This window comes from Cephus cinctus, unplaced genomic scaffold (genome assembly GCF_000341935.2).
Source record: "Cephus cinctus unplaced genomic scaffold, Ccin1 Ccin1_scaffold0805, whole genome shotgun sequence".
Lineage (NCBI taxonomy): Eukaryota > Metazoa > Arthropoda > Insecta > Hymenoptera > Cephidae > Cephus > Cephus cinctus.
Window position 1 is genome coordinate 277,506 of NW_014333402.1, and position 18,308 is coordinate 295,813.

General features: G+C 40.3%; 1 protein-coding gene across 4 annotated transcripts in view; it reads left to right on the forward strand.

The window, feature by feature from the left end:
- LOC107270594 (cAMP-specific 3',5'-cyclic phosphodiesterase) overlaps positions 1–18,308 on the forward strand; it is a 222,580-nt gene that overhangs the window by 74,786 nt on the left and 129,486 nt on the right. Inside the window, exon 1 of one of the 4 annotated variants that reach the window (XM_015745746.2) lies at positions 16,532–16,926. The exons of the other annotated variants lie outside the window; for them this stretch is intronic. Within the exon in view, the coding sequence (XP_015601232.1) occupies positions 16,838–16,926 (89 nt within the window). The 5' untranslated portion in view covers positions 16,532–16,837. Of the gene's footprint in view, positions 1–16,531; positions 16,927–18,308 lie in introns of those variants that run through there. 4 annotated transcript variants of the gene reach the window in all.

The window sequence follows — 18,308 nt, forward strand, 5'->3', positions numbered from 1 at the left end:
TTTCATCCCCTGCATAACTCCGATGCGTTATTCTACGTTGTTATGGATATAAATCTCTCTTGTATGGTTATTTATTTAATCTAACCCTCCAGGAAAAGCATATACTTTTACGCATTCGGATAGAAAAAAAGAAACCTGACATTCTCGTTGTTTTCATCCCCCGTATCTGATAAGGTAACGTGATAAGGAATACAAGAACCTCAGATAAGCACATAAGACGCGCGGGGGTAGCGTAATACAATATTTCGAAATTTGATCTGTAGAAAGAAGCTATTGGAATGGCGATGTATATATTTTTTTTTTCTAAATAATTTCATCCCCAGGTTTAGTCTCTCATAAAAATGTACGAAAACTGACACGTGTATATTTTTCAAATAATCTTATTAAAATATAGCACGATCATATTGGTATTATTTGAGCTGACGAAAATATTTTTTTTCTTTGTTTCAGGTGAGTGATTCACTTTTCATTATAACTTTCACTCGTTACAACTACTGCCGGTGAGTAAGTGCATAATATTGTTGGCCCATTGTTAAAATGCATTTTCAACTCGGCGTTCGTATACCACGTGGCGTAACATAGTTTACAGTTTACTAATTTCCACGTAGATGGAACCACTCGCGAATTCCTGAACTCGTACAGAATTTCGGATCATTAGTAGGATAACTACGGAAACAGTCCTTCGGATCTGCACCAGATCACCACCGGAAGCTGTGCTAATAACTTTCTTGTCCATGTTGCTCAGCTTGAAGTTTCAAGTGTCTAAAAGAAAAGTCTCCGTGTATGTAGGTCAGGGTTTACTAAATTTTTTAAGTCCCCTTTCTATCTCAGCCCGGCTGTGATATCTGTATACTCTACGGGGGACTCAACCAGGCTTGTAATTTATTCCTTGAAATTGTAAATAGCCAGTACAAGATACGCCGGCTGTAAACGGAAATATATTTTTGATAGCGCTTACTTCTGTAAAGCCTGCTTAGATAGGCTAATGTTATACAGGCTCGGAATACTCAGAGTTCGGGTATCGCGCGAGTTTCGTGAGCACAGAGGAAATTTTCAGGAAACATTTTCAACCCTCTGCGTTGAATCGTAGTTCCCGTGTAGAAATACAAATAAAACAGCCAAGCATTTACACTGGTACACCACTCTCCGTCACCTTTGACTTTTCAGAAGAATTTCACGGTATTTTCGTTGCCCATGATACTTGATACTCTAAACGCGACTAATTGTACTTTCAATGATACCACATCAGTACCCACAGATACAAATGATAATGGAACAATAAGAGAAGGGTGGAGGAGAAATTGCAAAGAAAGGAAAAAAAATTGTATACCTCCCCACTGTATATGAAATTGCGATAAGTAAACGTGCTATCGCACTACTCACGGCGCTATATAATTATAACGCAGAGAAGATCATTCATCAATCCTCCGGGCCAAGAAACGATGGTGGCTTTAACGTTTTGCTTTAAAGTGATTAATGGAAGCGCCTAACTGATAATGGGTCTTTGATGCCTGCAGCAGCCGAGCGCGTGTTACCCAATATTTAGATAGCCTGCTATATATAGGTATATCGCCATTGGGCCCATATACGTGGATCCGTAATATTTATATGAAAATTCTCGATTTACATTTATTATCTTTTCTCATTACTCTCCGATAATAATGCTGATAAACGTCCGGTTGTTTAATATCGGTAAATGATTAAGCCTTCGATTCCGTTTACGATAGTAAAACGTTCGTGACGTCATATTGAAAATATTCCTTTGATTTTCATGCGGCACAATGACGTTCCAAGAAACGCCACCCGCAAGCCTGACGAGGCCAAAGCAAGAAAACCATTTGGGAGTTCTCTTTGTCTCTTTATTTTATTCTCTTTCAGACTCCTGTTAGCGAGAACCAAGATCCCTTCTTTTGTTACATCTAGATAAAAAGCCAGGTCCTGGTGCAAGGACCTCGTACAGGTATCCCCGTGTAGTCGGAGTTTTACTCGGTACGGGGATACAAATTTTTCTCGTAAATGTTCCGTATGGCAAACGGGATACGTGTAATGGATTTTTGTTTAAAAAAGCAAAAGGTCAAGAAAAAAAATCACCCTGGTAACTGATATCTGAACCATTGACATGGTCCATCCCTCAGGCTCCCTTCACGTAAAAAATGACTCTTGACGTTCCGCCCCTCGCTTTTGACCCGGAGTTGGGTAAGGAGCAGCATCTCGAAATAAAAAATAAAAAATTACCCGGTCCATTGTAACGAGTTCGTCCCTTCGAAACTCGTATGGCGTGACGGATGCAACACTGAAAATAACGATTTCGAAGCGCGTCGGCAATTGGGATACCTGACGGAGGCCAATTTAATTTACCCAGTTTTAGTTCAGGTTGCCCGTTCGTCCCAGCAGGTATATTCGTTATCGGTTAGGATCGAAAAATCAATGAAAAGTTCCAAGGGATTAATGGCTGCTCGCGATCCGTCCGTTCGTTCCAGCATCCTTGATATTAATCGCGGTAACGATGCCCAGTGACGTCATAACCCCATTTCATGTCCGTAGCCCAAACTGAAATAACGGCCAGTGGGTAGGAATTATCTAAACGATAATCTTTAGCTTGTTCCGAATTACCCACTGTTGCAGGTACAGAGTTTAACGTATGGTCCATTCAGTCCCCACATGCCGTAACCGCCGTATGTGGACTGTAACCCTGTAATCGATTAGGCTGCATTAGGATTTCGAAAGCGATTTAGCATTTCTAAGGCACGACTGGGTAGTTAAACTCTAGTCGATTTAAATAGATATCATCGGTCGGACCTATGACTTTACTCATTTAAGGTTACGTCTAAACTAATTCTATCTCTTGCAACAGCTCGCTGCAGCAGACGTGCTCGGAGCTCGTATTTTACCTAGTGACGCGACAGGACTTCTCGGGAACTTCGTACTTCTCGTACTCCGTTTCTCCGTATTTCGTTTGTTTCTTTGTTCAGTCTCGGTGCACCCGTGCATCTCTAGTCTAGAAATAGTCTACCACGTCAATTACTGTCTGATGCAGTAACGTCTACCAGCTGAAGTCTCGTTCCGTGGAAACATGGATACACTTTGTTTATTTAATAACAAAATTTTTAGACGGTACTTATTGTTGCGTTTGTCAATAAGATATTATTTTTTTATTATTTTTAAGTATTTCAAATTTCAAAGTCAGCGAACCGAGTCTATTACCTGTGAATAGCCTTGCTCGTAGATTGAAATAGGAAATTTTGTAGCATCAAGTTACCAGCGGATTTAGGTTAGGTTGGGTATTACTATTCGAGAGCGGGTACAGGTACGGGTATGCTTTCGAAGAACAGTTAATAACAAAGTACGAGGGTTCATTCGCCGAGGACAATTAGTAGCTTAAACGTGAACGGACATTGAAATTCTCGATGAGTTAACAATTTTGAAAATCGACTGTTAGTTTTGTAAAAAATTGATTTTAATTTTTTTTTTCGGGTATCTGATATACTTGAAAGTTTAATTGTCCCCAACAGTGTAAAGACGGTTTTTGTTTTTAAAATTTTCTTCGTTACAACAGCCACTTAAAAATTCTCTGTAACTCGGCGGGGAAAAGCGTTTGAATCGTGGCCACCTCGTAGATGAAAACAGAGCGTAAGGGATGCTGGGGCGGTCCTGAGGGATCGATACCAAGCGTTCCCTGTTCTCCCGGCTGCATCGTCCAATGGCGACACAACCACTATCGCCCACAATCCACCAAAGCCTACCAGTCCTGCCACAGACGAACTTTTTGATTCGATCTCCTCAAAGATGTCCTGGACCAAGAAACTGTCTGATTGTTCCGTCTACCTTCTGGATACGGCCTAGGTAGAGCTGGATCGACGGAAATGAATGTTTGACAATGACGTGAGCAAGCCCTAAATATATTCCAGGTCTCAATTCCCAATACTGACAGCAGATGTCAAAGTCTGGTATCGCTACTGTCATTATCCTTGACAATTTAAACTATACCGCACGAGGGATATCTCTTTGCTATATCAACAGCTGGTTCACGTCGTTTACTAACGATGATGACTCTTTCACGTGCGTGGACATGTGTTATCGATCCCGTGTCAAGATCATCCAGAGAACCCACGTATTTATCATTACGGCTGAGCGCTAATCACGCTCCTTAACGTTTACGATTTTAATTTCTTCGCAGTAGGTAAGGCCGAGTTTCTATCAGACTACTCTCGATTTGCCTTCAGGGACGCTAGACGGAGCCAATTTCCTGAAGCATCCTCAGGGACGTGGAACGCGGATCTTTGGCCGCAATAATATTTCCGTATAACGAGACCAAAGTGAACGATCGCAGTGCTGGCTTCACCAAGGTCTATGAAGGGTGACATGGCAGTCAGCAGCTCTTCTTAACTTGAATAAGGGATGGAAGTGAGTCAATGGGCCAAAATTAGGGTTGGATCCCTTCAGTCAATTATTGACGTTCTATCCAGGAGCCATCATGAGAAACTTAACCTTTTCGTTCGTAAACCAGTGTTCGATTTGGGGAAATTAAATTTGCTCGTGTATCCCACCTTTGTATCAACTCACGAATTTTCGTTACGTGACCTTCCCTTTGTTTTTCTATTCTCACTCGTTACAGACAAACCGAATCGATCGTCGTCACGTTGCAAGCTGCAGTTGGCATGGCGCTTATCGAATTGTCAGGGAGCATTTTCGTGCCCGTGAGTTTAAGGGGAATTGGGAAATAAAATATTTTAACAAATAAAAATCATTGGACGCCATCTTTGTGCATTGTCAAACGAAAAGGATGTTTTACGCAAGGATCTCGTCGTTTGTCAGCTTACCCAGGGACGTAATAGACTCTGTGGGCAATTTCACTTAAATTTCATTTTCCACGTCGGCTGGCAAAGCTCGCACTCAAAATTCCATCGTAATTTAAAGCGAACGTGACCTGTCTTCGTATCCAGGTTTTTTTATCAGTTACCTGTCAGTAACTAATTTGTGTAGGTTACCCTCGTAAAACGTTCGCTTTGACGGGTTTGATCGAACGGCCACGGTATTCGATTTACTTACCTGTGTCACCTGCAAATAATACGGCTTGTTACGTTTCGGATTTATTATTAGCTTTTTATTATTTCGCAATGCGCAACGTCTGTGGTCTGACTGTTGAAATAAATATAATATAGTAATTTTTTGCTTATGTTATTTTTAGACGAAAATACACACCGCCAATATTTGTTTCGTTCGGCACGAATCTTTATTCAAGTGTTTCACTTCATTTCAAGGCATTTCGTTTCGGGTTTGCCGACGCATTTATACGCAATTAAACACACTCGTATCGGGGAAACTTCCGTTTGTTCCTCGTAAAAGAATGTTGATTATGCATAAACGCAATTGGGGCTGAAATTCGATGCTATCTTACTAAGAAATTTTAAGCGTTCTTTATCTTCGTTTTCTTATTTAAAATTGACTCTCGCTGGCGAACGAAAATTCTTACGGAGATCCCAGGAGGAGTTAACCAGAGGGTACTTTGCCGGCGGAATAAATTTAAAGGTATAATTTATGGGGATATCGCGTAATTCGTAAATCAGAGAATCGCGATTCAACTTTCGTTAAATTGCGAAGTCAGAGTTGGATATCGCGATAATCATAGTTGACGAGCTGATATACGGCGCCAATGGGATTCAATGTGATAAGGGTAGAGGGAATATTTTTTTTTTTACAATTTTATACTGTTCCGATAACTTTGCTTATTTTTCTTCATTCTTCTTCTAAGATAAACGAATTTTTTTATTTTTCATAATAATCCAATTTTCTTTACTATGTCAATATTTGGCGCACGGACAAATTAGAAAATGGCGGCTTGGCACTGGGGCAGCACGAAAATTCCTATGTCGCAGTTTGCCAAGCTCGGCCGGTATGTTAGAATTTATAAAATCCAACCTCACCACCGTGCATTCTACAGAATAAAACCCCTGCAATTTATTAAAGTCAACACACATGGCATGGGTGGCCAGTTAATTTTACTTAAGATTAAAAATAAATTTTACTTGTCCCCACCGGAAGTCAGCACTCTTTAACGCTTCTGAATATTTCTAAATCAAAGTTTTTCCGAATTTTTTTGCATTTTCAAAATTGATATCTTCAACATTCTCACATCAATCACCCAGTATATGTTTACCCACACACAGATTTTAATCGTAATTGGGTAGAATTCCGTTATCAGGTGGTTCGACCCAACTACCTACGGTCACTATTACCTAGACCCAGGCCGTGCCCCCGACGATAGGAACTTGACCTATAAAAGCTCTCGGAGCTTTTACGGTAGTAATGGCCGATCGCATGCGAACGAGTAATTCAGGTTAACTGTATAGTTACGTATGTTCAAGCACAACAGGCCAGTATCCTGATCTCTGGAAGCTCGCTGATTCGATAGTACGATATAAATCAAATGAAATGAAGGTTTAGTATTTACCATTAAAAAAATTATTTTCTCCAACTCGAGATATTTTGCGGCCTGTATAAAACGTTTTGACCATAGCTTATGTAACATTGACACGCATCCATGGATAATGAATTCTCTTGATAAGGAACTGTTCGAAGGAGGGTCTTCCAGCTATTGCCACTTGAGAGTTGGGTCAATTTCACGTAGCTGGCATTTCGCTGAACAGGTTACGTCAAGTTATCTCTTATACTCGTTAGTACGCGTCAAAGAAACTACAGCTTTTAATTAATCCAATTAGAGCCAAAATTACGTCACGAGTGGTGGGACTTGGTAGATAGACGACTCAATGGTGAGATATCTGTTTGGTCATTCCAAATGCATATATCGTCGTCTACTTGCGTACCCTACTTATCTAATTTATTTTTTTTTAAGTGGTATATATGTATATGTTAGGAAAAAAAAATTTATTTTCACGTCGTCGCTTTTTGTATATTTTATAAGTTTCGAAAATTCATACACCACCCGGTAGATGACACACTCATCATGCTATGGTCGGACGCTGAATATGTCCTGAGAAAAAAAAAAGTATCCTCCCATTACGTATATGCAGGAAGCGTCAAGTCCGCGAGCAAACACACTCGAGCGAAGGTCCAATTTTCTCAAAACGTCCGTAGAAATTCACGAAATTGCACTTTCCGGGCCAGCCCGCAAACAGTGCTATGACGTAACAAGGGTCGAATGGAGTTTCCGGGCAGTCTGCAATTTCGCGAAACGATCCTACTGGGTGAGTCTCGACGGGGAAGTTGCGGGACATGTGAAATATCCCAGGAGCAGCAATGAGACAGTACGTTCCGTTAACGATAGGTGGCAGCACTTATATTAGCAATAGATATAGCGCTGTAGGTAAGGAATAGGCAAATGCCAAGGGCACCGGAAGTCAAGCGGCACGGGAAAGTAAAAGGTTACCAGCAAGTCCCGTAACGATCCCTGTGCTCCGGCCTTTTTCTAAAGCGAATCCATCGCACGTCTGAAAACGTTCGAAATTATTGCCGGCCGCGATGCGGTGACGCAAAAATCGATCGGCGCGAACTTTGAATTCCCAATCGACATACACGTATAAGTGCAATATTTATGCAGGGAGACATTAAACAAGTATAGCAGGTGTCGAGACGCTGCTTTGGAGGGTCGCGTCTTCGTGCTTTGGATTATTGAGCTTTACGATTTTTTTTTTTTTTCTTTTCTATTCACCCGCGCTGCTTTAAACCGCATGCAGATACTTGCCGTCCAGGTTATAAAGCAGCCTAGAAGGAGGAAGCTGGATGAATACACAGGGAGCCAGCATAGTCGTTGGGGAACACGTGGCACATTGCTGTACAGAGGGATGAAGGTGTATCGACCGGGGCCTCGAAACTTACCCCTGGGCTAGAGAGCACCCTCTGTGACAAACCCCGGTACACCCTTCCTCTCCCTCGAACTTCCACATTCGCACCCTGAAATACCTACTTTGACACTTGGCTCTTCTTACACGACGTTGCGTAACATGTGATACGTGTTACCTATGAAGGAAAAAAAATGTGTGTATGAGCTAACAATAGGACGGACTTGAGTTTCGCTGAAACATCTCAGTGTCGTTTCCTTCCAAGACCTTTAAGCCTTCAGACCTTGAAACGGATACTTTATTACTGACAGGGGTTGGAGTAGCTATAGCATAGAAAACGTGACAGTGTGAGCCAAAGGTAAAAGCCCCGGGATACGTGTCAACGCGTCAATTTACATTTGCAGTGAGGCTCTTTGCCAATTTAAGATCTGAATATATTAGGGCATTTGTCAGATGTAAGGAAAAAATATTATTGTCAGACTGTCAGTAATTTATACTGTCTGCCACGTGCTTACACGGGTAAGGGTTCTTGTTAAGAGTGCGTGTCGGGTAATTGTCTACTTGGATTGAGAAAAGGTTTATGTCCTTGACAGACATTTAATCAGAATTACTATTACGGGATATATCTATATCGGTATATATATATATTGACTTTCATTAATTCACTCGGTAGTCTCGTAAGACGTATAAATGTCCGTAGACATGTTTTTCGTGTAATTATAAAACCATAGAATGTCATGCAAAAGAATTGGCGTCGTCCGTGTTGACGGTTTCTTAGCGATGTAAATTGATGTTCAAGTTAACTTTTAGGTTCGTAAAAATACATGAAAAATACCTGTAAGTTACGACTTTGCTTCATTCGATTATCCGTTTCCTCGATGGGAAGTGTCATAACATCATTAATAGCAGTGATACCCGCAGACGTCGTTAGCACGTGTAAACATACATTACCATGGGAATAATACGTATGGGAAATGGAAGTTGCGAGTCTTTTGGTACGTTTACCACGTCTTTGAATTGGTTTACAAAGTACATCACGTCGCGTCGTCCTTACAACCCAGCTGGATTGCATTTTCTACGTTGCAGAGAAGCGAGTCTGGCGTCAGGTATAGTTTCTTGCAATTCATGACAGATGGCGCCACGCGTGGCGAGGACCAATCAGATTTCAGAAGCGTCACGTCGTCCTCGTACCGTCTGTACAGGAAGCTCGAAATTTAGTCGTGTACCTATGCAACCATAATTTTTGTCGATCCATTAAAAGTGTAACGAATATTTTTTATCAAAACGCGGTCACAACTACTTCCTTACGTGTAAATCCTTCTTGAACTCTTGTCGATCCTAGCGAGGCGTATCAATGATTGCACGAGGCTCTGTGGCTTTGACGAGGGACGAGTCAGCAGCAGCGGCAGCTATGACAACCAACACCAAGCCACAGTGTAATGCAGGTGTTGACACTTTACGAGGGATCGCTAAGGCGACAAAGTCTCTAGACGCTTCTGGTAGGCGGCGTAATGTCGTAGTGATTAAAAATTCATAGCAATTCGACAGAATGGAACCCTCGCTGGATTCGTGACGTGGTACTGTTAAATCAGGATTTATTCGTTGATTACGTTTCTACGATACTCAACATTTTTTAATTTTTCATATTCCATCTCCTTCATCGGACATACGCGAAGGACCTTTTTCTGAAAATAGCATTTCTCCACTTTGGCTTAAACTATAATATAAACTGTGTGCAAGGTGAAATCGAATGTTCCTTCATCCAAGTCAGTATGTTTTCATAAAATTATGTAAATGCGTTAAGCGAAAATGAAATTTACCTCCTTAGTGGCTCGGATCGTTCCATTTGCATATTACGAGGGGTGTACAGGGCACCCTTGGCCGGGGCTTATTACGTGGCAATATGACGCGATAAAGCTTCTCGCTCTCGTTCTCCACTCTTAGCTAGAGCTTGCGAGATTTCACTTACAGGGCCAGTCTATTGGTATTCGCACGTCGACGGGAAATACAATATGTATACGTGATTTTTGTATTGTCCAACCCTCGCGTACGATTTTGAACGTAATTATGGGAAGTTTGACGTGGTATTTTTTTTCATCCTAATGAAAAGTCTTCGTCATTCTTATCCCTTCTCTAGGGAGGGTTTACTTTTCAGCTCTCATGAGCGTTGTGATTCAGCCGAGTCAGCCGGAATATTATTGTTCCACGTTTATGATCGTGAAACTTGCCGATTTTGTTCCTCGCCGACCTCACGAATATCCCGGATGCACCCTTTGAGAGTATCAACGTGGCTCCGAGAAAATTCTTCCGGTTTAGATTGGATACTGTTGCCCATGAACCCAACGCAGACTTAAATCGTGGAACTGTGCTCTTCTATGTGTGTATATGTCTAATCCTGGTGGATCCTTGAAAAAGGATCCCAATTGTGTCGTGAGGTTGCGAGTCACTTGTACAATTTGAATGGTGGGTTGGGTACTTTTAAACGCCGCTACTAAGGGAAACTGCGTCATTAGTCGGTCGTTCGGAACTACAAGATCGTCCTTGTTGAAATTGAGACGAAATAGGTAAAGAGGAGATACGAATGGTTTAGGAGGGTGGGAGGTACTGGGGGGGGAGGGGTAAAGAGACGAAAGGAAACCTTAACGACACTCATTTTCTTGCCAGTGCTTAAATTCAAGAGAATCAAGCTTTTTCGCGTAGCGCATTTCGTTGGGGATAAAAGCTTCGCTCGAGTGTGATCGAAGCTTTACGATTTTATTCTCAGAGCTGACTCACGATTTTGCTATGACAGAAGCTTTCCCGAGTAAATTTTTCTAGCAACGCATGAGACTTCATTAAGTCAATCAGTCAGCCAGCGACCTGTATTCGAGACTAATGACGTATAATTTCGGGCCTTGCCCGAAGGGTCTCGCTATTTGAGCTTTCGCCGGAGAATTTACTGCCAGATCTAAATTGCACTCGGCTACTTCGACAAACTCGCGTCTAATGGCCGTGCATAAATTTCAGCTCGGGCGGTAGGCGTATTTGCATAATGGACCACCAGGGCAAGGTTAGGGATGATTACGCTCGGCGCTTCTACCCAGGAACCGGAAACCGCCCGATGATAAATAACACTTGATTTCAGAGGTTTCAATACTCTCCTGGTGGGGGTCGACCCGCGTGATCCTTGATGTCTGAACTCCGTTAGGCCCTTCATAGCCGTCAGGCGCAAAGTGCATTTTCGTGTAATACGGAAATTCACCAATGTGATCTATGTAAGGGATTTCAGAGTTCTTGCTAGTCAGTAAAGTCTACTACCACCCCTTCGCCATGTGATCGCTCTGGAAGATCTTGGCGTCCTGGGCGCCCCTGGTGCATCCGAATGGTACCCGATTTGGAGACGTGTTCTGAATAACGTATTTACTCGTCAGTGAGAAGCACGCTGTGGGATTTTCATGCCGGATGCGGAAATTGTTAAGAAAAAAAGAAGCTGAGAGTGAAGAAAGTATGACTGCCACTTATATGTGCCTGGGAACAGGAAACGCAAATATACTGTATCATCTTGGAACGCCTTCCTCGACTAATTCACAAAGTGGAATTCGAATCATTTTCGCAGCACGTGAGTCATTTGATTTAGTACCACCCGGTGGATTCATGTTTCTCGTGTGTCAAGCTGTTACAACTGCTTTTGCGCAGAAGGAATTCTTGGAATGTTCCGAAAGCGAAGGACCAGCTTGATATTCTCTTGGAAATTCATCCGGGATGCTTTTTATAGAATACACCGAGTATATTCGTAAATCTATTTTGAGTATATTTGATCTGGATGATTTTAGGTATTTTGTCATTTTTTTTTTAGGTATCTCCGATATGCATGTAATATAATATACTGTTATTGTGATTCTGATATTTATTGAATGTCTTATACGGGGATGTCCCTGTCGTGGCATATGGTTTGTTTCACGGGTCAGCATAAATTTGATATTCCTTTTTCGGGATACGAATAAAAACTAACTGCCATAGAAACATGCAATTGGAGGGTCAGGGGGTCGATTTTCAATAAAATGATTCGATTACTGTTCTATTTCTGAACTTGAGCGTATCCATACCCTATGCTAATGTTCGCTCTGCTTTCTCACAGCGTTCAAATTTTATAAGGCTTCCTTGAGAAAGATATACAGTTTTAGGAAAGGCAACGTGAACGATAATGTACCTTTATTCTAACAAGAAATTATATATTTCTTGAACTATCCGAAAAAATTATTCTCAATACAGTGAAATATATCAATAATTCAAAGGTACAAGTTCAACCGAAATTTTGCACGCAACAATGAATATCAGATGAAAAAAGTGGTTTGTGTAAGCTTACTCCGTGACTACATGAGTTCTGCAGTCTGCAAGCTCCCTGTTTTCTACTTTACCGGCACACGGTAACAAATACTAGCCGCCTGCTTGAAAGCTTCACACAGATGGCGCTACTGTTTATATCCATAGCGCTCGATAGATCGCAAAAGAAATCATCAATAAAATTGAATAAAACATGACACAAACGTCCAAACAATGACAATGCGTACGAAACTATTGCAGATTACAAAAAAAGAAGTTACAATTACTCAAAATAGAAACTCGATACTACGCAGAGAACTGGTTCATCGTAGATCTTGATTGTTTTCATCTCTCGCCGTCTAGCCGTGCCAATATTTTTCTCCACCCGCCTATTTTCGATCGGGATCCCCGTGGCTTAATGACAATCCGACCTAAACTAAGGATTCGTGACAAGGCCGTGTTCTAGTTAATTTTGAAGATTCAGAAGAACCGGTCCCTTGATACCAGCACATCCCAAATACGATATTAATGAAGCGACAGGTGGAACCTGTGACCGTCCCAAAAGATATTCAACGCAATATATACCAGTAGAAAAAATCATTAAAAAGTCATCGTATCCTACAACGATAAATCATTAATTCGTCGCAGACTCTGTTTGACCCATGAACAAAGAAATTCTAATGTACCGACTCTGCGCTGTTGTACAATAGGATCAACGACCGTTAAAAATTCCAATGGAACGTATCATCTTTATTAATTTGTACCATCCAACCACTCGTCCCTTAAATCCATCCACGACTTAATCTACCTACGAGCCAATGAAATCTGAAGTCATCCTACATCTGACAATGAAAAAAGTCATTTGTTCCCAACAAAATTCTGTCTCATTAAAATAAAGACCTCTCGCTTCTTCACGCATCGCTTGAAAGTCATCGAAGCGATAATGCGCACTGAGGCATTGTTGAGTTTGCGGGCGAAAATTAGCGGAAGGTCATGGAGGCTCAGCCCGAGAAACAAGGCTTACACCATTAATTATTTAACATATTTGAACAGCGGCCAATACGAATTTTGAATTCGGGTCGGTGCCGAACAAACAGCCTCGAGTAGCGAACGCTGGAGGTAGGCGCTTTTAAAATAAAGCCTAGCCGCCGTGCACGGAGCTTTTTCACTTCTTGTTCCCAGTTGCATCAACCGATGCTCATTTGGACGTCAAAGGAAAAGTTTCGATCTCGTAGTCCCGTAGCCACCAGTAGCGAAAATCCAACTTCACGAGCGAACATTAACTTTCTCTGCGCACGACGAGAAGCCCGAGCAAAAAGTCACGCATTCCGGCCGAGTACAATGATGTTCAGACGATTATTCAGGATATCCTACGTCTACAGAGGAATTTGAATTTCATCGCTAAGTACGTCTACGTATCACAATGTCGTCTCTGCAAACAGCAAGTAGATCCTCAAAGGATTATTATCCTGTAACATAGGCAGCGTCCTGTTTTCTCTCTATGTCCTTCGTGTATAGAGTTATTCAGTAGAACATGGCTCTACCATGGAAATCAAATGGACGGGGTTTATGGACGGGACTGTGCATTTATACCGAACAACCCTGTATATCCATAGCCCTTCGTGTCCAATAGCCTAATAATATTTATACGTCTTATGGTACCTGTGACATGAAAATATTTTAATGGGTAATAGGATTCCATATGCGTATGGAAATTTTAGTAAATAAATCAGAAGCATCTGTGAAACGTCAATTTTATGGTTATTTGCTGGTTCCACGGGTTGAGATGCACGTTGGGTGCATCCTTGCAACTTCGTTTATGATCTGCGACGGTTTATGGGAAAGTTCCACGTGCGGATTGGAAATTGCCAACTTCGTGCTTCTGTTCCGGCGACAACCTCACTGCACCGGATGAGTATCGTCGTAGGTAGAAATTTAAGTGACATTATTTTTCGTTTGAAATTGAATTTTTTTTGTTTATGCTGCGAATGTCGGATCGGGGTCTATTTCAGTTTTGGCTTATGTCGAAATTGGCAAAGTTTTACTACGGGGAGATACGAGCGCGATTCGGACGCTTTGGAGATGGAATTTTGTCGTCGTTAGTACGACTCTCTTACCCCACGCTGTTTTCTATTATTAAAACTGTCTTGGTCATAGTCACTGGATTCCGTGTTTCTATCGGACGTTAAAGCATTTCGTTTTTTTTTTTTTTTTTTTTTTTTTTTTTTTTTTTTTTTTTTTTTTTTTTTTTTTTTTTTTTTTTCACTGAAATTTCATCCCATGACGTCTCTTCGCGAACGCGCTTGCGTTCCCTTGTGCTTTTTTATTTTTGCCAAGGGAAGTGCCATTTCCGCGAATGAATCACGATTTCGCAAAGGACCCGACGGAAGTTTCTCGTTATCCAGCTGGACGTTTTTCGCCAATATTTTTTTCAAATATCTAAAAATGTCCCCGAAATTCGAAATATATTGACGTAACGTTTTTTTTTATTGTGATTACGTCATCGCGAAAATTCAGAAAAATTACAATTTCTGCGTTTTTGTCAGTTTTTCACATTTTTTTAAAGTTCAACATTTTTTCGAAAATCAATCCTTCGACTTCGCATCGGTGCGAGTTCGCATCAACCCATCTGACATATAAAGGTACGCCATCATCGAGGTATAAAATTTAAGAGGTTAAGGAAATATTGTAATTTTTGAATATATTTAATCAAACGCCATCAAATTTCGTAGATACCAGAGAATTTAGGATCGGACAACTGTGAGTCCCACCAACATGTATTTTAGATCTGTTGCCAAAACGAAAGTATAAAAAGCTCTTATGATATGTTTATGATCTCAGTGACTCTCATCTCCGTCAACTATTTAATATATATATATATATATATTAACCTTACATCCACTTCCGTAAATATTACACACACCCGAATTTCATTATTTCAAGTTTCCTTACAAAAGTATACATGAGAATCCACCACTTGTAGTTCATTGTTATTTAGATACTGGATTAGATAGATCAACTGATACGTAGAATAGGCATATATAAGTGTCCGCATAAGAAGATATCGCACCATTGCTCAAAATGCCTAAGAGAAAACCAAAATTAGTAAAATACAAAGGATCCCCACCATACAAGTGAATCAATAAATTACTACCAATCGATACAAAAATAATTTGCCATAAAAAACATTTACTTAAATCAGACCTAATGAACATCGATAAATAGCAATTTATATATATATAAAAAAAAAAAGGAAATCCGCTAAAACAGTCTAATTCTCCAAAAATTTATTTTCGTATAAATTGGATTTTCAATCTGAGGGGCACGCGTGTGGCGCGAAATATGAATTATCGTAATATCTGTGATACGTTTAATCAATGACTCCCGGTAATAGTCCGTTTAAAATTTGGTAAAAAAAAAAAATAATTATTAAAATCGTTGTCATGTGTGAGATTGAGATAAAGAAAAATCATGAATTTTATAGTATATAACATATGTATATACACTTACATGTGTATACATATATATATAAACGACGAATTTGAGAAAAGCAAAGCTGTTCAAAATAATCCGACTTCACTCTATAAATACAATACGACATTCAGTCCTCTGCGGCGCGTCGCGATGCTAAGATGCTTATCTTCATGTATACGTTCTTCTCCGAGCACTGATTAAAGCACGCGTCGAATGCGTTTAATTATCCCGATTGGCGCTGTTCGCTCGGTCATTATCCGCTGGTACTATTTGCAGCGTCGAGTGCAGGTGCGACTCTGCAAGTTGAAGTCAAGTAACCAGTCTTGGCAATAGCGCCTATGCACGTCGACAGTAACATCCGTCCCGTTGAGATTTCATGCGAATCAACAGGATCCAGTTGCATCTCGCTAACAGTGAGACGAGGATCGGGTAAAGATAATATTGGCACGTAAAAGTGATAAATTTAAATGAAAAGAAAAATAAATTTCAAAAGCACGTACAGTCAAGTCATTTTCTTTGTACAAGTATAATTTGACAAACGGAACTATGGCATGTTTATAATAAAAAAAGTGTAAAGAATTTATTAACAGAGAATTCTTTGAGTGGATCTCGAAAATAAAAGGTTTCTGTCTTATTTACATTGTGACCGTGTCGTTTCTTTATCAGAGCCTATGCGCCGTGCTGTAAACTGATTGTGCAGTTTGTTGTGGCTGCTCGGGACTAAGATTCGTAATTTAACTGTCTGTAAATTTCGCGTGATAATTACGAATTTTGATATTTGGGTACCAAGGAAAATTCGTATGTTTTTCATTTTATTTTTGAAAATTTTTTGCAATTACACCTACACGCAAGATACTGCTGGGAAACAGGTGGGACTGTTGATGTATGTTTCTCTGTCAGGGATAAAATTTTTTTTTTTGAGAAAAAAATTTTTCTTTTCTGTTTTTACGGATAGTCCAATTTTTGTCTGGTCATGCTTGTGGGGTTTGTGTATGCAACGTCACTTTGCGTTTCTGCCAATGAGGAATAACTAATATTCGGAGGACCAGGTGTCAACTTGACGGGACTTTGTGTAAACGTTGGTAGGAAGAAGTGTTAGTCAAGTCTCACGTGCAAGCTGGAAAGTTATTATTTTCCTGAGACTATACAAAGTGCATGGATCGTGTTTGTGATGAATTGTGACATAGAAAAGGAAAGATACTTGTCTACGGTATTTACATGCTGAAACGATAAGACCTTAGCCAAGGCGAATTCATCGCAACATGGAGAGGCTCAACATGGCGGAAGTGATGAGACGCAAGGACAAGCGTCGTCGGAGGGGTTGGACTGTCGTCATTGGACACGAAGTCCGGTAAGCGATAAAAATTAAATGTACGATGAAAATTTACTTGGAGTGCAATTGGTCAGCTTGGACACGTACGAATGTATATAAGAGCAGTTGTACATTCGAGTATCAACTTTCGTTCGTACGAGTTCTTAGAGAGACGTAGATGCACGCGCGTTGGTATAAATACAATACGGTATATTTATCTACGGCACTCCCTTGATACTCGGGTTTTGTCTCATTTATTTTCCTTCTTTCGCAACGTGCCGAGAGAACTTTTTCGTTTGAGAAACTCGGGTGAAAAATTGAGATAGCGTTTATTTCGTAGACTATTTTTTTATTTCTTTAAGATTTCTTGATCAATGGATTCCAACTTCTCGGTGACTAATTATCAACCGGTGTCGAATGATACATTTGCCGGTAAACATAAAGCGTCTAGATGGTGCAACCTTGCGACAGACGGTGCTGCCATCGTGCAATGAATTCTGAAAGCTTGTAGGAAACAAGTCGGTCGGTATACAGGTAACTGTAATTTGACATTCGTACTAAATATTTTCTGATCTTTTTTCAACGAACGTTCTTTATAGCGACGGAATATTAATAGATTTATTCTTGATTGTATGAGATAATTTTTTTTGTTTCTGTACATGTATACTTTTTTTTTAGATCTTTTGAAATGTTTTACGATAGCTAATAACGGTTTATAAAATATTTTTTAATCCTACGTATTTCTATACTGTATGATTTCTGGCATGCTTTACACAAGTTGGAATCATATATTGAATATCGATAATACACGTAACACAGTACAGACTCACATCCGTGATTGGATGAGCCTAGATGCGCAGTGACTGTAATATCCAGTATACCTCTCAAATGCTATATGGCGCAACTGCGATTGGCAGCTGAATGTTCCACGAGTTCAATTTTCAAGTCCACTTAAAATTTGCATGAAAAATATAATATCGAGGATAGCAAATAGCATCTCTATAACGGCAGCCTTTTAATAACGACATATCCACATGCAGCAACACTGAAAATATAAAATAGAATAATCATATTAATAACAATTAAAAAATCCATTCATCTGATACACATCAGTGATCGCAACGATTATCCGCTGTTGATCTATTAATTATAACTTAATAAATCTACTATCTGACTACACGAGCTATGTAATCGATCAGAAACGTGCTTGAAAATATTCACTAGAAAATATCCAAGCTTCTCGTTGTGTCCTATTGTCGGAAAAACGTTCGGTTCACCAGGCTGATATTTCCGCTCCGCGGATCACGAGCAGGTGCGTTCCTTGTGCAATTTTGCGTGATGCAGCTGCGAACGTACTGCCAACGTCGTACAAAAATGGCCGTGACCATTTTTTTTTTTTTTTTTTTTTTTAACTAAACATA